The sequence below is a fragment of the Taudactylus pleione genome, unplaced genomic scaffold (assembly GCF_031769625.1).
Source record: "Taudactylus pleione unplaced genomic scaffold, aTauple2 ptg000629l, whole genome shotgun sequence".
In the NCBI taxonomy this organism is placed as follows: domain Eukaryota; kingdom Metazoa; phylum Chordata; class Amphibia; order Anura; family Myobatrachidae; genus Taudactylus; species Taudactylus pleione.
Window position 1 is genome coordinate 2,012,980 of NW_028285031.1, and position 25,851 is coordinate 2,038,830.

The 25,851-nt window shown below is 42.4% G+C and overlaps 1 protein-coding gene across 1 annotated transcript in view; it reads left to right on the plus strand.

The window, feature by feature from the left end:
• MAML1 (mastermind like transcriptional coactivator 1) overlaps window positions 1–17,236 on the plus strand; it is a 71,354-nt gene extending 54,118 nt beyond the window's left edge. The window contains exons 2-5 of the mRNA XM_088454741.1: window positions 6,591–8,009; window positions 8,794–9,066; window positions 11,171–11,285; window positions 14,828–17,236. Coding sequence (XP_088310867.1) covers window positions 6,591–8,009; window positions 8,794–9,066; window positions 11,171–11,285; window positions 14,828–15,825 — 2,805 coding nt within the window. The 3' untranslated portion in view covers window positions 15,826–17,236. The remainder of the gene's footprint in view (window positions 1–6,590; window positions 8,010–8,793; window positions 9,067–11,170; window positions 11,286–14,827) is intronic.
• The last annotated feature ends 8,615 nt before the right edge of the window (window positions 17,237–25,851 follow it).

Below are 25,851 nucleotides of genomic sequence, written 5' to 3' on the forward strand. Positions count from 1 at the left end.
TGACGTTCAAGAAAATGCAAGACACTGCAGTTCATTCTCATTTGCAACCCATCAAAATCATTTTCTTTTAGTTCCACTTTAAGCAAATATGTGTACTCATTAAAATTGCCTTAGCTTTTTCCTGATGTGAAAACTTGAACCGTGCCCATACTGTGACATTGTTCCTTCCTATTGATTAGTTCTCCTGTGTAGTTAGTGTTTAACATCGTGCTTGTGGATTAGCTGCTGGTAGGGCTAGGGAAGCAGTTTTAGGGTGGGCTAGTAGAGGTTAGGTTTAGATGTACTGCAGCACAGACTGGTCAGGTGGATATACAAACCCAGAAAGTCCTAGTTACTGCAAATGTCAATCAAGAATAGTATTGTTGTATGTCTGTGTGCAAGTGGATGGATGTAAAAAGAATTGGTCAACAGCGAGCTTTGAGAACACAGTTTTATCTCAGCCAAACACCTAGTACTAAAAATGCATACATAAAAGTAGTACTATAACATCCAATCAGCTTCATAATAAAGTGTATGGGTTCCCGTCAGTGGAAGGTGTCTAATAGACCCCTAGGCATCTCATCCTTAGGGAGACTTCATTTACATCTTGATACTGATTTAAGTTCTTTTAGCTCAGGGTTACATATTTTATTTGTGTGTATTTGAATCTTTTCCTAAATATTGTTTAGATTCATTAAAGACATGAGCAAAAAATTCAAAGATTTGTATTACACTTCATTAGATACATCTACTCAGACAGGGAGGAGAGGAAAAAAATCTGCTTAGATGTACCTTAAAGGAAAATTCCAGTCTTCAAATAAATGTTTAAATTAAACTCCCACGCGCCTAGTATGGCCATGCGGAGTCCCTCCGCCAAGTCGTCGTCCCCCCCCCCCCCCATTGCTCAGCAGTTACTCACCTAGCTCTAGCACAAGTGAGTGAGGCCAACACTGTCAGTAGCATTGTGCACACCCCGCAGCTGTATTCACTGCTTTGTGATATGTTTCCTGTAGCCTTATGGCGAAACTGACAATTCAGAGTGGTGTTCTGAACTAAACCATGTTTTGTGGCATATCCTCCTAAAATACCTTCCCCAGGATTTCTGCCCCAATTGAGTATCCCTCTTATGTATTGAGAGGGTACTGCAGGATGTATCAAATATATGTAGTGGTCCCTCCTTTTTTTTATTTAATGGTGAGGGATCTGAAGAATCCACCTCTGGTTACTATGAAGTCGATGACCTTTTAAAGCACATTGAAAAAGCTGTGTTCGAACCCAGAAGTAAAGCAATAGCACGTCCCTGGAAGAGATTGATACATACCCCCAGTAAGTAATTACCTATTGCGGTAATCGGAAATTATTCTGATCGGGGATAAATCGTGGGCCCTAAAACATCAGCCCAAATAGGACATACTGTGGACTTGGTATCATTTACCCTGAACAATTCATGTGTACTATTCCTACTTTTGCCATAGGGCTTACTGAACTTTATCTGTGGTGCTGGCTAAGGTGCAGCTGCGACCAAACCTTCTGTGTGTGCTCAGTGCCTGCGTATATGAGCCCTAATCACTGTATAACAGAAGACATGGATTGAGTAATCAGATTGTAACTTGTGTGCACCTTAATAATATATATCTGAACTATATAATGTGTTTCTGTTACAGCAAAGCTATGGAAGACTGTTTCTATCGTTTAGTCTGTACATTTTCCTAAAGAGGTGATAGATGTTGGCACGTTACTTGCAAATGGCAATAGTGCAAATTACTTGTTGCTAAACAAACCTGTGTTCTGTAGTAGGAACCTAGAGGTACTGTGGGAGCTATGCTGTCTTCTGTTTGCTCTGTAATTGGAGAACACTGGCTGTAACAAAGTAGCTGGATTGTCTTGTGTGAGATACTAGTCTCCACATGCCTGAGGGAGGCAATCCTCCTCCATACAGACTTTCCCACCCCCACACTCAGGTCTGTAGAATGAGTCTCGTCTGTGTCATTATTATACATGTTCTTGTTACTGGAGACACCATCTTGTGTATTGGGTCACATGATAAGAATTGCTGTGTATAACATGCCCAGCCTCTTCTATTCATCTGATGTATCCATGTGGTGACTCTGAAGTTTGCCTGGGAAATATAGATACGCTCTGATTATACCAAATTTATAATGGGAGATGGAGGTTCCACTCATGATTGTGTGGTGCATATATCTTTGAATCACATTACAATGTTGCCTGAGTTCGCAAACCTACCTCGTGATGTGCAGTATCCAGTGTTCTTACTGCTTCACAAACACCACAGCTGTGGGCCCAGTGTGGGCTGCCATTTCGCCAACTAAATGTAAAGACACACAACGATTTTGTTACCAACGATTTTATGGACGATTTTCTGTCAGATTATCTGTCGGATTTTTTAAAGTGTAATGAACGATTTTTTTGAACTACAAACTATTTTGCATATTCCTTTAATGAAAATCGTTCAGTTGGTCAGTCTGACTGAACTACAAACATGAACGCGCATGAACGGTAATCGTTCATTGTTTTAACTCAGAAATCTAACTATTTTGTAAATTATATCGTTATCGATAATCATTCAAAAAATCGTTTTGTGTGTGTGTGTATGCACCTTAAGGCGGCGTTTAATTTCACTAGGACCTTGTAACATCACCATGCAATAATACCATTACATACAGACTTCAGAGACAGAATTCCTTGCTGAGAAGCTGAAGAGTTCTCTCAGTAGAAGGCCTTTAAAGCAGTGATGGGAAACTTGTTACATTTCAGGGGCCACATAAGCGGGCCCTCGAAGCTTCAAAAGGGCCGTGCATTGTTCTTCATTTCCGTAACAAGTTCAATCAACACATTTAATCAAAGGGAAGGGGATACCAATCTGTAATCACCAGCCGGCACAACTGATAAAAGCTGTAACCAATCTGACACAGCCAGAAAGAGGAGGCCGCAGGGGAAGGTCTTGCAGCTCTGTTAAGCTAGATGCACGCTATGGAATCCGCCAGACAATGTCTTTCCGGGGCGGATCGGAACAATCTACCGTGCGGACGGCATATGCTTGCCCGCTGGTCGTTCATTGCATCTGTACAGCAGATGGGACGCTGCAATGAACGACGCCGTGCTGCTAAATTCATCATGGAGCGACATGTCGTGCAGACGTACACAGCATCAGGCAGTGTGTATGGGACAACGCAGTGCATTGTTCCATCACGCCCTCCAGTCTGCTGGGTACACAATTGTATAGTGTGTAACCCAACCCATCACTTCCCTAAACTGTTGGATCCTCCCACCAACCTGTACACGCTTCCTCTGCCTTCACTCTGTAGTGACTGCTCACTCGTTCTTTCACGTTACCATATAGGAGCCACCCAATCCGTTCCACAATAGCTTTGGGTTATAAAACTGATTAGGTTTCTGACAGCTGCTGCAGCATTCAGACTTGCAGGGAAAAGCGCGTGATCATTGATTGAAAAGTCCAGTGCAGCTTTTCCTGACTAAGAATGCAGGCAGAGTGCTGGAATACAGCAGCCAGGGTTACCCACAGGGGCAGACCAGTCACTGTACTTCTCTGTGTTAGACTTTGTTATAGGTTTTGTGTGGGTGTTGACTCTTACTCATTTCTCTCTTTCACACCCCATGCTTCAAATCTCCCAGTCAGGGGTGGTTCTGCAGCACATTACTGTAATGGGAGGGTGCTGGGCTGGGCTGAGCAGATGTCTCGGCAGGCAACAACAATAGATAGGAACGTGACTGGGTGGATGTCCTGTGTATACCCACAGGTAACTATAAGCATTACCTTAGAATTGACCATTTTTGGACCAATTGTCTTAGTTTCAGGGGTTCGTTTATCCTTGACTTTTATGTAACGCTCCAGCTGCAAGATGTGATTACACCGATCAGCCATAACATTAAAACCACTGACAGATGAGGAGAATAACGTTGATTATCTGGTTACATTTGCAACTGTCAAATGTGTGGGATATAATGGGCATAGTTGCCTACCTTTTGGCTTCTCCCCGGGAGAAGCCTTGTAGGAGAAGCAGGTGGGCTGGGTCGGGGCCTGACAGTGCGCACCATTAAGCCCCACCCCCTTCACTGCAAAATGCCGCGATTTACTTAAATGTAAATGGGGGTGGGGCTAAATTGTGTCATTAAGCCCCGCCCCCTGCACAGGGATCCGCGATCACTGTGGAAATTCTCCCCATTCTGCCCACTTCACTAGGAAGTGGGCAGAATGCGGGAGAAGTGCCTACTCTTCCAGGGGTGCAGGTGGTTACCCGAAATATCTGGAGCCTCCCACGAAAACCGGGAGGGTAGGCAGCAAGTGTACAGTCAGTTCTTGTAGTTGATGTGTAGTGAACAGGAAAAATGGGCCAGCGTGAGGATCTGAGTGACTGGCCAAATTGTGCCGGCTAGCCGACTGGGTCAGAGCATCTCCAAAATGCCGGGTGTTCCAGATATGCAGTGGTTAGTACCTACCAAAAGAGGGCCAAGGAAGGACAACCAGTGAACCGGCAACAGGGTCCTGGGTGCCCATAGCTCAGTAATGCACGTGTGGAGCGAAGGCTTCCTGGTCTGGTCTGGTACCACGAAAGAGCTACTATAGCAGAGAAAGTTAATGTCTGTAATAGATATCAGAACATACAGTGCATTGCTGCTTTCTGCATAGCCGCTGACCCCTGTCCATTGCACGTGAGCCTCAGAACTGGACCATGGAGCAATGGAAGATGGTTGCCTGGTCTGATGAACAGCCTTTCCTTTTACTTGGATGGCCGGGGTGTGAGTTGGCAGTGTGATGCTCTGGGCAATATTCTGCTGGGAAACCTTGGATCCTGACTTTCATGTGGAGGTTACTTTGATACGTACCACCTACCTAAACATAACAGCACACACCAAAGTAATTCCGGGGGAACTAAGGTGAGATTGGGATAAGCCGGGGCTTGGCTATCCAGCAACTGGTAATACACTTCACATGATAAATATAGAGTCTGTGTTACATACCAATTCCCCATTGCTGTCTCCATACACTAAACTGAAAATGTAAATGCCAACATGTCTTTCCCAAATCTCTCAGCCTCTGAGCTGTCACCTGCAGCCCCAGCTCCTTCCTGATTTGTCATATTAGTTTGTTATTGCTTTTAACACTTGTTTAAACTGACTGCTGATCTGTTATTACAGGAGCCTATGTATCAAAGCTTGATGAGAGAGAAAATTGTGTGAAAAAGTATTAACCAATCAGCTCCTGTCATTTTTCAAACACAGCCTATAAAATGTAAATTAGAAGCTGATTGGTTGGTGATTTATAGCTCACAATTTTATCTCTCAACAAGCTTTGATACATAGGCCCCTAAATCTATAGATTTACAGAGTTTAAGGATAATGTGGCCCTTCCAAGGTTAGAGGGCCCCACATTGAACCCCTTGAGTGTTGCTAGTCACTGCTCTAGACCCTACTTGTAAATCACTTGTCCATTTAAAATCAACATATTTTGTTCTTCAGTATTTGCTGTTCCCCAATGGTGTGCAACAGGCCTGAATTATTTAGTAATCAAGCAGAAATGCAATGTCTGACTTTTTATTTTTTTTTCTTTGCATCTTTAATGAAGGTAGTTTTACATACTGTTCTCTCTCGCATCAATGTAAGAGAAATCTACATACACTTTTTCTCTGTGAAGTCTATGGAAACAGTTGTTGAGGGAAAGCAAGTTGGTTTAATAAGTACATAAAAATTGGAATGCTCAGGCGGGGACTACACGTTTATCTGAAAAGGTCACCATAACCACAGTGGAATTTTATTTGGCTGACTCTTTGAGTGGAGCTTCTGTTCAGTGTAGCTCAGGACTAAAGTCGCAATTAAAGACCATGCTTGTACTGCCCTCTGGTGTGCAGCTTTGAAAATTGCAGTAATGCTATTTTTTTCTATTTATTTGTTTGAGCAATCTGCTCAAATACCATGTTTAACCATAGTTACAAAAGTATATAGTTGTCTGCCTTTATTAATTTAGATTTGAGTGACGTTAGACTGAATTTGTTTTACGTCAACTACGAAGTTATATTGTTAATTGATTACGTTCTGTGGTTTAATAACGTTTAATAACATCTTGAATGATGTCCTTGTGCTATGATTTCATACATGGACTATCTAGCCTTATACATTGGTGCTAGGTTTTTATTACCAGAGGGGGGGTACTGCTTAGAGGAAGTATTTTGGATGAGGGGTTACTTTTCTGTAGAGTTCCTAAATGTATTGTGCCAACCTTTGTATATTTTCTATAAACCAGTAACTGAACACATAACAAAAGGTGGTGGTAGCTTGTGAAAGACCCAGAATTATGACAATGGAACGGTAGATTTAACGGGACCCTATTAAGCTAAATGTGAGGTGGATGTTGCAAATAGTACATACAGTAAAGCGCAGCCACCACAGTGATCATTTACGTTGTGAGTGCTTGCTTCGGTCTTATTACAGTGGCATGATCTGTTACACTTGCACATTATTTTGTTCTTTTTAAGAATGGTGGAAGTTGTAAGTTCTCAATATATATATATATATATATATATATATATATATATATAATATATATACTGAATGAGTCTTCTCTTTTTTTCCAGCAGCTTCATGAAACAGTTAAAAGAAAGCTGGACAGTGCTGCTTCCCCTCAAAATGGGGATCAACAAAATGGATATGGAGATATCTTCTCTGTGCCCAAGAAACTCCGTCATGATGATGGACTAACAGGGGTGATAGGGTCGTCAAATGGGATGCCTCCAGTATCTCCCTTGCATCAACTGGACAACAAGCCTCCCAGTGGAGATTCTTTGCAGTTAAATGGAAGCCATTCGATCGGACTTGATGGTGTCAACAAAAAGTGTCTTCCCGATGCAGACCTGCAGCTGAACGGTAACGGAGACGCTGACGATTTCTCACTCTGCTTAGGCAAGGAAATGAAGCAGGAGCCCGTTGATGACTTGCCCTGTATGCTTTCTGGAGTTGGTGGTTCCATGTCTCAAAACAATTTGATGCCCGACCTCAACCTGAATGAACAGGAATGGAAGGAACTTATAGAGGAACTCAACAAATCTGTACCTGATGAAGACATGAAGGATATTTTTTTAAATGGTGACTTTGAGGACAAAAAGGACAATGATTCCTCAAACTCTGTGAATCAAACCTCTTTGACGCAAGACATTCATATAAAAACTGAGTTTTCTCCTGCAGCATTTGAGCAGGAGTCCCTTGGGTCACCGCAAGTGAGGTCTGCATCGAGTGGGCCTTTTGGCGGAACTCAGTCAGTGCCTACTAGCTGCTCATCTCCAGTGGTAGGTGGTTCTCAGGCTGTGTTCCAGCAGTCTACCCAGACTGTGACAGACTCTTCTAACCAGACAATGCAACCTTCAAATCAATCTCAAAATGTGCAGAGACCTTTACCCAATGTGTTAATGGCTGGACAGGGTGCTGGAACTACCAAAGAGATGTCCTCGGCACACCAGCTTCAGCAGATTGCAGCTAAGCAAAAGCGGGACCAGTTGCTGCATAACCAGCAACAGGCTCAGCAAGTCCACCAATCGAATCAGATGACCAATTGGCCACAGTCAAGGTCTTCTCAGAGTCCTCTGGGAGTTCCATATAGCATGGAAAAGCCAACCAGTCCTTCTGTTTACCAACAAGAGTTTAATAGCCAGAAGCTCATGATGCCTAACCTGAACAAGAATTTGCCTCGTCCTGGAGGCACCTACATGCAACCCAACCATGTAAACATGATTGGCCATAAACCGAACAATTTAAACCCCAACCAGGCTGCAGCTCCGAATCCCATGCTGGACTATGGAAACACATTACCCCTCTCACATTATGAGGCGGACTGTGGTCCTGGGGTGGTAGCTCAGAACCCGAGCAAAAACGTAATGATGGCATACCTCCAGCAGCGGCAGCAGCAGCAGTTGCCTCCTATGACCGAGGAACAGAGTCAGATGTTCATGATGAAACGTAAAGCTGGCATTCCTTATAGGCCTTTGGTGTCACATGGGCAGGTAAGTGGAGGTTTTTATTTATTTTTCCATTTTAGTTTATCAGTTTCTCTTTCCCCATGTGTGTACAGAAGAACCATACCATGATAAGGGTTCAAATGTAGTGGCACACTTTTCTTTAACCATAGCCTGCATAGGAATAATAAGGTGACCATCTGACATTTTTATAGATCAATGAAAATCCTACATCTTTTATTTCATAATTGGTAATAAAGTGAACACTGAATTGTTGCTGTGCCAATTGCATAAATATTATTTTGTGAAGCTTTGGGCTAAAACATTGTCCATAGAAGAAGCCTGTACCTGAATACTACCCGAAGGAATCCCTTCATCGTATAATGTTGAATGTGCGGGCTCCCAGGTGACACAATATATCAGGACCTTGCATAACCACACTATTGCTACGTCCACTAGTTCAACCACAGTTTGCCATGTGCTGCTATTCACCTCCTCCCATTGTGACTCCAAACCCTATCCTACGCAGTTCTTTTTTTTTTTTTTTTTTTTGAAACACAATCACACGAGTGGACACTGCTCCCCACACTCCTACTATCAGTGCAACAATCTAGCTACCTCTTGCTCTGTCCGCGAACATTTAAAAACTTAGCGCGCACACAAGCAACAGCTGAAGCCTAATTATACAATCATTGGCACCTTTTAATAATTCAGAATAAACACACTTTAGCAGTCAATCTACTAAAGGGATGTTTTGCATTAACTCGTAAAATCTTTATAGTCATTGAAATTAATCCAGATCCCCCCCCCATTTTTCTCGGTCAATCCACAGGACCAGAATCCACAGCCCAATGTGCCAACTCGGGTTCCTGTGTCTGTGGGAGGCCCCGGAGTGGTATCTCAGCCCCCAACCGCCTCTATGGCAGGTAATCACGGTAATGCAGCATACCTGAACAGCCAGCAGCAAGCGGTAATGAAGCAGCAACAGCAGCTGCTCTTGGAACAGCAGAAACAGAGAGAGCAAAAGCAGCTACTACTAGAGCAACAGAAACAGCAATATCTAATGGGACGACAGCAGCATCAGCAGCAGCTCCTTGCAGAACAGGTATGTCTTATTCTAGTGCTGTCATTCAGCTACGCGGCGTGCTCTAATGTATTGCAATTAAAGATGTAAGCGGCTGGTTTGTCTATGGGTATTTGGCTCTCCAGCGTGGAGGAAGAGAACGTTTGGATGGGGTCTGTCTTCTGCTATAAATACGAGACTGAAAAGCACTGCACGGGGATATAAGGGAAAGGCAATGCATGCTGTAAAATTGCAGGAGGTCACGTACAAGGCAATATAACCTCTGCAGGTGTAAAATTCCAATAAAAGCACTGTGGCCCTAAGCCCTTAAGCCACTAGCATGTTCTGTGGCTTAAGGGCTCTATTTACTACAATCCGCATTTGTAATGCAGATTGTAGTGTGATATTATCGACTGAATTTGCATTGCGAATTCAGGCAAATATCACAGGGATTTACTACAAATACCTTGCAGGGACAGAGCTTGCGAGAAAGCTTTGTCCCTGTGAATCCCCTCCAGACTGTAGTCACGATGTTTTCGCAAAATAATACTGTGACTAGTGCGCTGCTGATGCTATCCCCCCCCCGGCCCTAAGCCCCGCCCACAACACTAAACACCCGACGATCGCAGACCAATCCCCCTCCCCTCCCTTAATAGCACTTAGCTGCAGTCATCGGTGCTCCGGTGATGTTCTCCATGCCTCCGGTCAGCTGATGTCCCATACTGCACTGGGACCCGATCACCTGATGACCGGGCCGCAGTGCAGCATGGGAGACCAGCTGACCGGAGGGGAGTCATCACCGGAGCCCCGACCACCGGTCCCTGCAGTTAGGTAAGTGATTTTTTTTTTTTACTATTTCTTTTTTTTTTTATTGCAGTGATCAGCTTGCGGTCTGTTTAGACCACATAGCTGATCACTGTGGCCTGCTCCGGGCTCTGCTCTGCCATTTTGAGCAGAGTAGTAGCCCGGTAACCGTGGGAGACCCTGGATAACGCCACCTCCAGGTGGCGTTATTATAACAGGCCTTTCACCGATATTTTTTTACAGTTTATTTTTAGTAACTTTGGTCGGATCACATTTCCCATTACAATTATGGGAAATGCGATCTGCTTACTAAAAATAAGTGATACTTACGGGTTGGAGTAGAATTAAAGAAATTCTACTCCAATTGTTCTGTAATAACTATAGGTGATACTAAAATAATGTGAACAGGGTGTGAAAACACCCTTTTTCACTTTATTTTAGTAAAAATGTTAATAGAGCCCCAAGTGTGAAGTGTGGATTTCATGCAGCCCGTGTCTGCGGACTACCGACACACAGGTTTGTTTCTGCAGTTTCTTAACCTGCCTTTTGGTAATATTTTGAGTCTTAAAATGACCACACCATTAATGACATACCCCACCTCCAATGAGGTGTTACCCACTACCAGGCTATCCCAAATCTGATGTACTGTTTGAGGATTATTATAAGATTTTGTATTGTATACTTCTATACAATGGTGATTTCTGAAAGAAGACTATTCGTACACCTATAACAAATATATTTCTCTCTATATCCATCCCTTTAATATTTTTCATTTTCACTTTGTAGGGGTCTATAGTGAATTATAACAAACCATTGGGAGAGAGTGAAAAGAAAATCTGCTCCTAAATTTATTAATTAAAAAAAAATAATGAATGAAATCCTAAAATTAGAACTTAATGCACAGTGTCTTCCTCTCGCTATAGAGATTGTTTTCTCTTACCATTTTCCGATAAACCTTTTTGAGGGTCAATAGCCATAAAACACTTTGTATGGTCAAGGTTGCCATCTAATTTCTGAGTCTGGGATGTAAGAAGGTAAACTGGTTTGTTAAAGATCCCAAGGGATGAACAATGGGGACTCTGCATCCCCCGCTGGAGCTCTCATTGTGTCATTGTGATAAAAAAAAATATATACATTTTAACTTCCGAGTGGTATTTATAATGTAGGTAAATCCCTCACTTGAGTTTTTCCAGCCATGCTTTGTTCACCAGTGTGTGCGGTTTTTATTTTTTTTGGTTCATTAAGTCAAGATGAAAAGTAACTTATTTTTAATACCCCGCTGATCGTTGAGGTGCAATGTCAGATTTTTGTTATACTTTGGAACCTTTTGTTTCTGTAACAGGAGAAGCAGCGCCACCAGCAGGAGCAACTGCAGCGGCACCTGACTCGGCCTCCCCCACAGTACCAGGACCAGCCACAGAACGCCTACCCACAGCAGGCAATCGGACCATTTCCTGGTGAGGTTACAGCATACGTTTATGGTCTCCAGCTGATATTAAGCTGGAGGGGGATTGCCCAGGCAGTCTTTAAGGCAGAGTAACGTGGCATTGCCCACAGTATTCACAGCAAATGCTATTTAAAGACCCTGGGCTCACTAAATGTTGTGGCGGCCCTGGGCATCGCCTCATCTACTACTAACCTATTGGGCGGGGGATGTACTATGGGAAACCTCAGAAAATGCAGTTTTCTGGGGTTTGACTGTATTTCTCATATGTACCAAGCTCCGGAATGCGATACATCCCAGAGCTTTGGACCCAGTCAGTAACGCCATCTCTAGATGGAATTACCTAATAGAAGCCTGTGGACTTCCTTCCACGATTCTTCTGGGAGGGAATCTGATCCCTCCCAGTGTTTCCCAAGGCGGAGCGTGCCCTTCTGCGCATGCGCAAAGGGGCTTCTGGGTATTAAACCTGGAAGTCCCTCTATCGCACAAAGGACAGCTCTTACCGAGAGAGCTGTCCTTTGCAATTTTAATTGCATTTCTAGGTACATACTGGTGTAATTAGCAGTGACAGTGGCAGGTGGGGAGTTTGACTGGGGCGGTACACCTGTCAAACCGTAACGCAGATGTCCTAAGGAGAGCTCAGGGAGGATAGAAACCTCCCGTGGAGCAGAAGGGCATGCCACGAGGATGCGATGCTTACTACATCCCGCACATTGTCTTCCAACAGCTACTGAAACTTCAAACAGATCCTGTCCTCCTCTATAGTTTTTTTAATGAGTTGTTTAGGCTGAATACCTGAAGGGATGCTAGTAGGGTATTGGTGAGTACCGTAGGATAATTGCTTGGTAATAGAACAATAGACCTCAGTCTTCCAAGCATGCAAATTATCGTGCATCTCATCCCCCTTTGCATATTGGGCGTATGCACTTTTATCAGTGCACACATATACAGTACCAGTCAAAAGTTTGGACAAACCTTCTCATTCAATGGTTTTTGTTTATTTAAATTATTTTCAACATAGTAGATTAATACTGAAGACATCAAAACTATGAAAGAACACGCATGGAATTATGTTGTAAACCAAAAAAGTGTTTAAAATATAAAACCTATTTTGATTTGTTTGATTCCTCAAAGTAGCCCCCTTTTGCTTGGATGACAGCTTTGCACACTCTTGGCATTCTCTCAATCAGCTTCATAAGGTAGTCTCCTAGAATGGCTTTGAATTAACAGGTGTGCCTTGTCAAGAGTCAATCTGTGGAATTACTTGCCTTCTTAATGTGTAAGAGACCATCAGTTGTGTTGTGCAGAGGTAGGGTTAGTACACAGTGGACACCACTATTTGACTACTGTTGTAATCCATATTATGGCACCAACCACTCAACTCAGTAAAGAGAAACGACAGTCCATCATTACTTTAAGACATGAAGGTCAGTCGATACGGAAAATTTCAAGAACTTTAAATGTATCCTCAAGTGCAGTTGCAAAAACCATCAAACGCTATGATGAAACTGGCTCTCATGAGGACCGCCCAGGAAAGGAAGACCAAGAGTTACCTATGCTGCAGAGGATAAGTTCATTAGAGTTACCAGCCTCAGAAACCGCTACTTAACAGCACCTCAGATTAGATATCACCTCAAGTCTTCTCAGAGTTCATGAAGCATACAAATCTCAACATCAAATGTTCAGAGGAGACTACGTGAATCAGGCCTTCATAGTCTAATTGCTGCAAAGAAGCCACTACTGAGGATGAACAACAAGAAGAGAGTTGTTTGGACCAAGAAACACAAGGAATGGACATTAGACCAGTGGAAATTTGTACTTTTGGTCTGAGTCCAAATTTGAGATTTTTGGTTCCAACCACCTGGTCTTTGTGAGAGGCAGAGAAGGTGAGCGGATGGTTTCTGCATGTGTGGTTCCCACTGTGAAGCATGGAGGAGGTGTCATGGTGTGGGAGGGGAGTGCTTTGCTGGTGACAATGTTGGTGACTTATTCAAAATTCAAGGCACACTTAACCAACATGGCTACCACAGCATTCTGCAGCACCATGCCATCCCATCTGGTTTGCACTTACTGGGACCATCATTTGTTTTTCAACAAGACAATGACCCCAAACACACCTCCATGCTGTGTAAGGGCTACTTGACCAAGAAGGAAAGTGATGGAGTGCTGCGTCAGATGACCTGGCCTCCACAATCACCCGACCTAAACCCAATTGAGGTGGTTTGGGATGAGTTGAACCGCAGAGTGAAGGAAAAGCAGCCAACAAGTGCTCGGCACTTCTGGGAACTCCTTCAAGACTGTTGGAAAACCATTCCAGGAGACTACCTCATGTAGCTGATTGAGAGAATGCCAAGAGTCTGCAAAGCTGTCATCCAAGCAAAAGGGGGCTACTTTGAGGAATCTAAAACATATTTTGATTTGTTTAACACTTTTTTTTTTTTGTTTACAACATAATTCCATATGTGTTCTTTCATAGTTTTGATGTCTTCAGTATTAATTACTATATTGAAAATAATTTAAATAAACAAAAAACATTGAATGAGAAGGTGTGTTCAAACGTTTGACTGGTACTGTATATGGTCCAGCACTATGCACCATTGGGAATGCACTGTTCTTTGGGTTGGATAGTAAGAATTCTTTCAACCTTGCAAAGGATACCATTCTTTCTTTATTACATATTTTAAGGCCATATACATTAGGACAGCCAGGATAAAAAGTACATTTCATCTATACACACCTGCATAGTAGTGATTTGCCTATTTGAACAGCTGTTTAAATATACCATTTACACGCCATTGCTACTTACCGTGTGTTACAGCTGTATCACTTTCCCCTGCTGCACTAACTAGTGTTAGCCATCTACTGGGCAGCTATAAGCATTTAGGTGTAATTATGCCATGTACAGCAGGGACATGGTCTCTGTGACATCATTGCACTGCCAGCTTTCAGCACATTGGCACTGAGTGATCACATGATATCAGTGTCTCAGAACTTCTGCCAGCACCAAGTACTAAAATAGTGCCTTGCCCATCTTTGGCCCAGAGAGGTAGACACAGCGTTGTAGCTGATTTTTTGTTTCCATGATGTGTTGACTATTACAGCTGAACTGTAAATGGTGGATCTTTCAAAACTGCATTGCTGACAACCTTTTTAATGGCTAAAATAAAGACACACAGTATTCTGTCAGTGTTACCACCCCACATCATTAGATAGGTGAAGACCCTCCCACTTTATAACAATATTCTAGTAGGAAAGGTAAAAAAAGTTTAGCTTCCAGCTTATTTTTAAACTACTGTGACATCATTAGCCATATCCCCTGTGTGTAAATCAATATTTGCAGTACAAGTCTGTCACGATGTCACTCACACTTTGCCTGTTGAGTTAGGTAAACTCCTCTGTAGAGAAGTTACGCTAGTGGACATACTTTGTTTAATACTTATGCTCCATTTATAGCAAACCTGTTTTAGCTATTTAATAGATCTACTGTACATTACAAGTATGTTTCAAAACAGTTACTCACTTTATACTAAGATAATTTACTAACTTGTATTTCAGGTTCATCTTCAGTTATGAGCGGGGTAAACAACATGAACCACCCGACTTCAGGAAGTCCACGCATGTTTTCACAATCGCAGGCTTTGCTTCAAATGGGAGGAGGGCATACGTCTGTGCCAACCTTGTCGTCCGTTTCAACTTCTCAAGAACGGACTGTCTCCCAGTACCCCAGTATGCAGGCCGTGCAGCGCGGGGGAATGTACAACATGGGGTCAGGCCTCCCACAGATGGTCCCAAATCATGCAGCACAGGGTACCATACCGAATGGACAGCCTCAGATACAGAGGCAGCCAAATCTGAGTCAAGGGAACACTCTCCCTGCTGGTTATGGACCAAATCCCATGGCAAATCCTGCCTTGGCAGTGCAGCACAATAAAGGAGGGATAAATCCTGCTCTCGCTAAGGCCCAAATGACAAGAATGCCTGCTGCCATGGCATCGCAAAACCCAGGATGGCAGCATCAAGGCATGCAAAACATAAACAGTCAGGCCCAAGGAAATAATGGCTTGGGTCCATTCAATACCGCTAATGCCGGTTTTCATCTTCAACAGAACCACCATAAAATGTCCAGTCAACAATTTGCCCAGGGCATGCCACAAGTTGGTCTAGGGGCTGGTCGATCTATGACTACACTAAACAGTTCTGTCCCTGGTCAGATGATGCCAAATTTGGCCTCCCAACAAAGGACAAATCCTGCTAGTCAACAGCCAGCACCTAATCAGCAGGTCCTACCGGTAATGAACCAAGCAGTGCCAGACTTGACTGCGTTCAGCCAGAACCCAGGACAGCAACTGGCTAACCGAGCGGGTCTTCACTGTAATCAAAATTACCAGGTGAGGTCAACAAGTCAGGACCTGCCCTTTGTATATGGCGGACAGTCTGGCAATGGTGGGTTGCAGAACTTGTCAGGGGATGCCGATTTGTTGGACTCCTTACTAAAAAACAGGACTTCGGAAGAGTGGATGAATGACTTGGATGAGCTATTGGGGAACCATTGATACCATGCTTGTGTTTAGTTTTTTTTTTTTATAATGGTTTTATGGAAATCTATATGTCTGTATATATATGTACATATATATGTACATATATATATGTATGTACAATTGGACCAAAAACCTGTGCCATTGAGAGATACTTTTATCACTGAGGCTGAAACATATAACGGCGGCCTGCTGCTTCCTTCCCTACCCCCTGTAGATCGCTGATGCCTGGAGCATGTTTCGGTCTCTCTGCTCACCACTGCCTATCTCTGTCATAGTTGATGGCAGGGCCCCTTTTCCTATCTCTACAAATGCCTTATATTTTTTTATTAGTGCCGTGGGGAGCGACGGGTCCTCAGTAGCCGATAACCAATTAAAAGCTACCATTCTGATTTGTCCTACATATGTAAGCTGTAGCTTAAGCTACATCACTGTATTGACCCCTGGTTGGTGCCGATTCGTCGCACCTATACATCACTTGTTCTACTTGCATCACTGTGAACTCGGCACAACAGTTGTGCAATTCCGGTGCTCCAGCTGTTGCAATAGCTGGATAGCCAAACATTGCTTCAATTCATGTATATCAATCTTTTCCGACTTCTTCTATTTTTGTTATACTGTAACTTTGCCAAAATAATTGGGTAATTTCTTTACAGCTTTTTCAACTGTCAGCACATCGCACCCACCTCTATTATTATCTGTTTAAAATGTGGTCTTTGTTTTTATTTAGCTTCAGCCAGTGTTTGGGTGAACAGTCCACTTGACATATTCTCTTGTGTGTGTGACACCACCATTGAATCTTTCATAGAGACCTTGACTATACCTAGGTTAGTGGCAAGTACCATCGGTCGGGCAGAGATAGTGTTTTATTTCCTATATTGTTACTGCTACGTTGGATAGACTGTGATGAATTTATCCTATCACTATCAAAATGTATTACAAATCGCAGTAAACAAGACTATTACTTTCCTTTTTATAGACACTTAAATCGATGATGAGCTGGAGGTTAATGAAAACTATGCAAAGACTGAATTTACCGGTGTAGATCATTTAGCCACATCTAGTGTAACCTGTACCACTAGACGTGATGTGTTTAATGTTCTCATGCATCACGTTGAGATACGGCATGAGTGTTACTGCAATACAGGTGCTGGCCCCATTACTCTTTATTGATTTTAATAGGGAAATATTTTTTTCTATTACTGTTTTTTAAAAGTTCACATTAGAGTGGATAGGAGTGCAAGAAACCATAGCAGAGTTTTTTTGTTCTTCACACCATTAAGGCTGGGAAGGGGGAGTATCACCCCTCAATTTGGCACTTTTGTCACCTTCGACCCTATTACTTTTTTGTTGCTTTTATGTTCAAGGACACTCACTTTTTGTTTTGTAATTACATTTCTCGTCTCACTCACCATGAGACTAGAGTTTAAACTGGCATAACATCTGTGTGTGATAGATATATATATATATCTATCTATATCTATATATATATATATTTATATATGTCTATATAAATATATATATATATATATATATATATATATATATATATATATGTCTTTTCTCTTGCACCTTTTGCGTTGTCTACAAACGTTTGGGAAATGCCTGTCTGACACGGGGTCTGCAAGTTTTCAGTTGACCCCCCCCACCACACAATGTGTTGATAAAGAGACCATGCTAGGAAGCAACTGTAAAAATTACCGATGGATCTTACTTTAGGTCTTTTTGCTTTTTTTTTTTTTTATATATATTTTTATCTATGCTTTGCTTACATTCCAGCAAGTGCAGGGTTAATCACCGTTGTGCCTTTACCAGCAACTGAGTACTTTTTTGTTGGAATGTTAGGTTGGACTAGGTTTTGCCTCTACTCTTGGAAACGCCATGTTAGGGATTGTAAAGTATTAACATTGACCATTAGATATGTCATATAGTATCCTAGTTCTAAAGTATACCAATCATCTACACACCAAAGGCCACTAATTTCGTGGGCCAAGCATATATATTGTTAAAAGGCAGCCAATGAAACTATTGACATCACTGAGGCATGAGGCACAATCTTATGCCTCAGCAACCTCGCTGTCAATTTGATAATGATTGATGGTCCGGCCCCAGTTGTATGTAAACAATGAGTACACTTGCAGCAGGCAATGAGTGTGAAGCTGGCTACATACGCTCAGGTCTGATCAGCTAAAGTTTGGCCCATATTGGACCGATATTGTAAAATTTTGGGCGCCCCAAAACTATAGTACTGTATGATTATGACCCACATATATATTCCCTTTTGAATGGGATTTGATTGGGCGGACAGAACATTAAATTGGGAGGGAACAACCGCTGGCATGTGTGAGGTGATCGGCAAACCATGAGATAGAGAAGGTTACCGGCAATCACCAGGTATATGTGTTGGCAGCCTATGGTGTGGAGCAGCCATAAATATGTTACAGCCGCCTATGGGCTGCCACAAAACTTTCAATTTTGTCATTGCAAGTAATTTGGAAAATCCCACTGCATCCTGGGGCTAATTTACTGACTGACAAAGTTTTATTATTATTTTTTTTTTCTACCTAAACAGGTATTCTATATAACACAGGACATGCTCACCTAAGTAGCATGAGCTATATCTAAACACTTTTTTTCTCCAAACATGTTTGTCTGATATAGGGATTAAATGCCCTTTTGCTAAATATTTTTTATTCCTAAGGCAGGCCCAGGGGACTGTTCCTTCTGTCAACCAATTGTAAATGGCTTAAAAGGAAGTGTTTATGCGGGAAGACCAATCACAAGCTACTATTATTATTTTTATTTTTTTAATTACGGCTTGAGATTTGTCTTTCGGGTTACGCTTCCCAATAACTCCTGCCGCGGGGCTTTGAGAAACTGAGGCCCTGATTCAGAGCCGGACGCTCTGACCAGAGCGCTCGCTCTGAATCAGGGCCGTCCTATTTAAATGTGGAGCGGCCTTTTGGTCACTCGCATAGCTGTGGGTTACCACCCACAGCTTATGCGAGCGTCCATGATGATGGTCGCGATGGTCAAGACCACCGCGACCATTGGGCTTGCAACGAGACCCTGCGGTAGGGTCTCGTGGCCGCAAGCCCTGGAGTGATTTTGGCTCTACCAGAGCCAAAATCACTCCCACTGACATCACTAGTGATGTCAGTGGGGCCGGACCCAGACGGTAAGCGTTCCCATGGGAACGTCTCCGTCTAGCAGCCACGCCCCCGGCACGCCCACCAAAGGGGGCGTGTTGTCAGTCACCGTCGACAGCAAGCCCCCTTTGGTGTGAGACCCAGAGCGACAGCTTGGCTGTCTGGGTCTCGCGCATGCGCACGACGGAGCTCCTTCCGTCGTGCGCATTGGGGTAACATCGACCCGCTTGCGAGCGTCCTGCGCTCGCAAGCGGGTCTGAATGAGACCCTGAGTTCTAAGTGCTAATACAGCTTTGGCATACTAGGGAGGATAGCTTTATCCCAGCTTGCACACTCTGCTGAAAAAGGTAATTGAACCTTAAAGATATGGAAAGAAATAAAGCAAACCTTACGAAGTATGATTTGCATTAGTGTTTATTATTATGCCTTAGGGTAGGCATAGCTGGCACTTTGCAGGGCCAGATTAACAATTGGGGCGGTTGGAGCTACAGCTCCAGGCCTCCACATAAAAATAGGCCCAGCGTGATGATGATAGCCTACCAGCTGGCCACACGGTTGGCCATAAATCAGAGGTATTAAAATTTGTATTTCCATTTTACTCTCAAAATAATTAAAACTTTATACTGCTTCACTTTTAGGGAGGCATTGAGTTAGGCTGATTGTATAGGGGTGTACACGCCCACATGGCAATGGCCACACCCACATTGCATTGATCACAGCTCCTCCCCTTCTCACAAGAGGCCCTTTTTATAATTTTCAGACCCAGGCTTATATGGACCTTAATCCGGCCCTGGCTATGTGACAAGTTTAGGTGTTTCAAATCAACAACGCAATCGGGTAGTGCAGTGCAGGATGCGTAAGCTGAAGATTCACTTTCATTGTAGAGACCTGGTGCATCGATAAAAGCCATAAAGTGAATTAGTAAAAAGAAGGCTAATTGGTCTCTCATGCTGGAAAAGCTATTCCTTCCTTACTTTCGTCTTTACAAATTTTTGTTTTATTTTTACACCTTTTTTTGTCTCTGACGGTAGGATTTTGTGCTGAATAATATTACTTGTCTCTGATCATCACATCTGGAGGCAGCCATTTTGTTGGCTGAACAATTATTTATGCTGGTGGTTCCCAAACTTTTTTGAATCATGGCGCCCTAGTGCATCAGCATTCTTTTCACGGCACCCCTAAGCCAAAAGTTTGTTGAGAAATTCTGAAAAAAAATGTAGTAAAGTGAAGTAAATTGTGCTCCCCTGTCATCCTTAGGCTCAGTTATATAGTGGTGGACAGGTTTGTGCTTCTGTTTGTCCACATATTTACATTACATTGACCATAAAGAATTTAATTTGGTGCTGGACCACCACCCTGAGGCAACCCTGCAAGTGTCCCGAGACACCCCAGGCCGCGGCGCACAGTTTGGGTACCACTGATTTATGCAAATGCAGCCTATCCATCATCTTTGGGCATAACCGGTACACACTCTAAAAAGGAAAGCTCTCATCTCGAATGAATTAAGTTGCCATGAAATACAGTTTGACTGTGGTGGCTCTGTCCTGTTACTGTAGGTCCACAAAATACCGTATCCTGAAAAGTAAACAATATGGGATGAATTCAGTTAGGCTTGATACCTTACCGTGTGAGGAAAAGGATTGTAGCCTCAGGGCCATATTCAATATGGGACGAAAAGTCCAGACACTTCGCCTGCTGGACCTTTCGCCTCCTTCGTCTGTTTTTCAGGCGGAAAAGTATCGTGCGCGTGCCCGCTATTCCCCGTATTCAATTCAAAGTAGGTGAAATCGGGAACTGGCAAAACTTGGTTCGGCGGAAAAAAACGGGAATTCTCGGCAAATAATTCTAGGACCCCCGTAAAGATGTCCAGACATGGGGGATCACTATGGGTACTCCCGTTTTTGCCTGCAGAAGAAAGTTGGGTTTTTAAATGGCCGTGGCAGGTGTATAAATGCAGCTTTGAAGAAGGTGATGCAGAAGAGCATTTAGAAGGTTTTCTATTTTAAATAACTATGGTCATCAAATTTGGGGTACTTGAAAATGGGTGCAAGCATATTTTTAAGTCCCAGAAATGATTTTTTTTTTAATTCTGCAAAAATGCACCTGCCGTTACTCCCGCAATGAAGAAAACACCTGCCGCATATAAGGGAACCCCTCTGGACTCAATTCCGCTAATTTAGAAGTATGTTCACTATTTTTTTTTTTTTTAAACCCAAAATTGTAATTAATTTTTTCGAGGTGTTCCGATTTTTTTTGTTGTTTTTAAACTTTTTATTTTTTTTATTTTTACACAGATCATTTTTACTTACCATTACCAGGGTTGCAGGCTATTTTTTTAAAGCATGCACCCCTAAACCCCAATTCTGCACTTTTTTTTTCGCCTGCTAAAGGCAAGCGAAAAATTAGCCCCGTTTTTTTACATTGACTTTTCGTTTTGGAAATAGGCGAAAGTGACGTCATAACAGACTTTTTCGCCCCATACTGAATATGGCCCTCAGACTTTTACATCTGGAGCTATTCAATTACAAGCCCTTTTCCTTGTGCGATAAATTCACGGCTAAAGCTTGTTAGCTCAGGGTACTTATCCTGGAATCTGAGTGTGTTAAATCATTCGCGGCAGATTTCTGTTTGGGGGGGGATGACTACTGTATTTTGAGGTCCCCAAATACGCAATACTAGCAAAATTGTACTGTTATAGGATGAGTCCAAAAATACAGTTTTTGTTTTTATGGCAGTGGTTCCCAAACGTTTTTGAATCACGGCGCCCTAGACTATCTATCTATTGTTTTCACAGCACCCCTTGCCGAAAGTTTATTGAGAAATTCAGAAAAAATTTAAAGTGAAGTAAATTGTGCTGACCTGTCATCCTTAGGGTCAGTCATGTGGTGAGGGACAGGTTTGAGCTTCTGTTTATCCACATTTTTACATTACATTGACCATAAATAATTTTATTTGGTGCTGGACCACCAGCCTGAGGCACCCCTGCAAGAGTCCTGAGGCACCCAAGGGTGCCTTGACCCACAGTATGGGAACCACTGGTTTATGGTATTGTAGTGGTTTATATGCACATGTGAAATTAGGTGTAACGCAAGACTCATTCATTTAGTTAACATTCAGAAATATTCCCTACACTTTTTTTTTTTAATATCTACAGCACTGTAACCGCTAGGAGCAGAAATTACATTTGCAAAATGACCTTCACAGTTTCATTATCCATTCATTTATCTTATGCTCATATGAGAATATCATGAAATCCTGCACTGTAGTGGGCTACTAAGGAATGGTGTGAGTAACCCTGCCAAGTGACCAGAACACACACATGTAATGCTGCCGCTGTGAAAATGATTTCTTACAGCCATTATCATGCACTGAGTGGTCTGGGTCCTGTGGAGATGAGTGGGACCTGTAAGGTACAACAGGTCGTTGCTATACCTTTCAGACTTAAGTTTCATGCAAAATTAAAAGGATTTTCTTGAAAATAAGCATAAAACTGTTTCTCCTGTCGTGTGTCTGGACTCTGTCAGTTTTCTTGCCAGTAGTTCCTTTCATTTCAGTACCTTTTTATTTTTTTTTAGTACATCAATGCATTTAGCAATAAAACATTGTTATAGAGAGGGTTAGTGATAAAGCAGGCCAGGGGTAGGGAATAGTTATCACTGAGGAGCATTAAAACTTTACCAGTGTTGGCAGTCAATATTAAATGCCCACCCATTGGTAAGCAAGTATTAACTGCCCCCTAGTGGCTGACTAGATTGGCATACTTTGTTTATTCTCTGAATACACTTTCTCTGTAAATAAATGTTTACAGTTTTTATATAGAGATATAAAATTTAGATCCTGTCTGTATATTTTTTACTTTAATAGATTTTAAAATAAACTGTAATTCTTTATAAATATTTTTCTGTGTGTGTATGGGGGGGGGAGATGTATGTAACTTTTTTTTTTATACTTCTCTCCCCTCGCTTGTAAATGGAGATGATTTTCTGAACATTGGCCTATCTTTTTTTTTTTTTTCTTTTTTTTTTTTTTTTTTTGTCTTTTGAAATGTGTTAAAACAATAGTTTATTCTTGTACCACAGATATCATGGCTTACTGAAGAGAGAAAATCCACTTTTTATGTTCTGCCATTAAAAAAAAAAATAAAAAAATAAAGTATTTTGCTAGAGTATTCCAACAATGTTCTGTGCTTTTTTTTTTTTTTAAGTAGTTAGGAACCGAGGAAACTTAAATAGCAACTATAATACAGTCCACACATTTTTAAACTAGAAGAACTACAAATTGTTGACACTTGAAGAATTTTCTCAGATACTGGGCACTTGCATTTCATGTACATTGCTGCTAATGCAATACAGTTGATAACCCACTGACATTGCAGCCAGTGCCTGACTAAGACACACACGCGTTGGCCATTAGGTTCCTTTTGTGGTGAACACAAGTAAATTGAGTAACCAGCTTCCAAAAATCATGAATGAAATTTGTGACCAAGTACAGAAGCTTATTGGTGTGCGGTTCCATTCCTAGGGTGGCATTGGAGAACAAATGAGCATATCTTCTTAGGGCTCATACACAAATACAAGTTGGTAGCTGCTCAATCACTTAAGGCTCATACACACTAGACAATGGATTGAACGATATCGTTCAGATCATCCAGTGTGTGTGCACAATATCGTTAACTATGTCTTTCATCGCCCGTACTTGCAGGGCAACCTGACGATATCGCAAGTTCGGGGATGTGGCAGGGTGACGTCACTGAACTATATCGTTCAGTATGTATGTTCATTGACATTGAGACCGGGAGTTCAAGGTAAACACTTAATATCACTCATGGAGCATATCGTTAAGTGTGTATGCGGCTTAAGAGACAATAACATTGTGCCCTTCCATGGCTTGTGAGTACAAGGGTAGTAAAAGAAAAATATATATATATCCACTATATAAAAATGAAAATTTATTCTTCTGTCATTGTCTTTCTATACAAATCCACAGTTTACAAGCCAAGATCGTGAAATTTTACATACGAGCGTATTAAAACACAGCAAAGGCAACTTTAAAAATTTTGAAATTTAAATTACTGTTCATTTTTAAATAATTAAACACAATTTTTGCTTAGCATTCGCCCTCTACAGGTCAGGTACGGAATTGTAAAAGGATTTAGCCCACAGTTTACAAGCCAAGATCTCTCATGGTTCTACACCTAAAACACCAAAGAAGAATAAAGGCATTGTCCTGTTTGGTTTATTGTTAGATGCAGATTTGGAGACCATTCTTCTTGGGCCATCTGCAAGGTCAATAATAAAAATATAAAAAAAATATTTTTGTTTCATTTCATAATTTGATTTTACAACCTGCATTTTGCTACATACTAAGGAATTATGGATTTTTATTCTGTAGCATATAATCTAAGTGTCTGAACATCATTTACTGTGGCTCTCGCATGGTGTTTACAGTACCTTTTTTTTTTTTTTTTAAATGCTGTATGAATTTATTAAGGCTGAGCTGGTTCGGTTCTCAGAGAACCGAACCCACCCGAATTTTGAGGATCTGGGGCGATCCGAGCCAAACTCTGATCCCCCTGCCTGCCCCAGATCCCTCACCCGAGCCAAAACCTTGCAAGTCACAAGGTTTTGTATTGAGCGGGCTTAACGCTGATTGGCTGAGAGCCGTCTGTCACGGCTCTGAGCCAATCAGCGTTAAGCCCATTTAATATGCACACAGGAAGCAAAGAAGATGACACCTGCCGTCCCTCACTGCCTGACACCGCCGGCACCTCCACTGACAGCACCACCACTGCCGGCACCCCTGCATTGCTGCTCCACATACTGAGGATACCCTTAGCGACCCCCCACACTGCCGACACCACCAGCTCCCAGGTCTGTTCCATAAAGCTAATGAGGCTCTTCTACAAGTTTCACTATACAATATTTTTATTTATTGTGTTACCTAAAAGTTCATGAAGTCTCAAACTGCATATTTGTTTTCGAAATTCTTAGTGACATTTCCTTACTACTGATTTGATGTGAACTATGTTGAAGAGCTGTAAGAATATTAGACATTCTGAAAATCCTGGGCGACGCCAGGTACTCCAGCTAATGTGTGTGTGTGTGTGTGTGTGTATATATATATATATATATATATATATATATATATATATATATAAAAAAAAAATTATATTTTGTGTGCCCGCTTATATTAAAATGTTTCTTACTTAAATTCCCCTAGCTTCATAGTTATCTCTTCTTTTCCTGGCTTGGTCCGAAGTAGTCAAATAGGATCTAAAAAATAAAAACTCTCAAAGGACACGACTTGCTCCATAGATTCCTGACTCAATGATTTAAAATCAGGCTGTCCAGCCAGCACTATTTTTTGGTGTGCTTGGCGGTCACTTTTCTACTTCAGGGTCCATAGGGGGTCCACAGGGTTGACCTTGGGGTATAGCTGGATCTGGATCCATGGGCACCACGCAGTTAAAGCTTTAGCTGCTCCCAGGATGCACTTGGGTCCGTCCTCCTCTATACCCCGCCCCCGAGCCACAGCACCTCAGTTTGAGTTGGTGCCCGGCCGGAGTCGCCAAGCTTTCTATTTAAAAAAAAAAAAAAAAAAAGCCTGTTAGATTTTTCTTTTAAAACAGAGGCTCTAGTGTGGCAGCGACGGGCTGTCTATGCAGACGCCCACGCTGCCGCTCTCCTTCCCCGCTGGCGCCACAACGCCAGTACTGCACTGGGGATTGCGGCGGGGGGGCCAGAGTCCGTACTAGCCGGACTCTGGGTCCCTCCCTGGACTGCTGCCGGAGTCGCCAGGGATAAGGTAAGCCGCAAGTCGCCGATTAGCGGCGGCTCGAGGGTATTGCCTGCACATACAGTCCTTTGCCCCCGGTCCTAGGGGACAGACCAGGGGC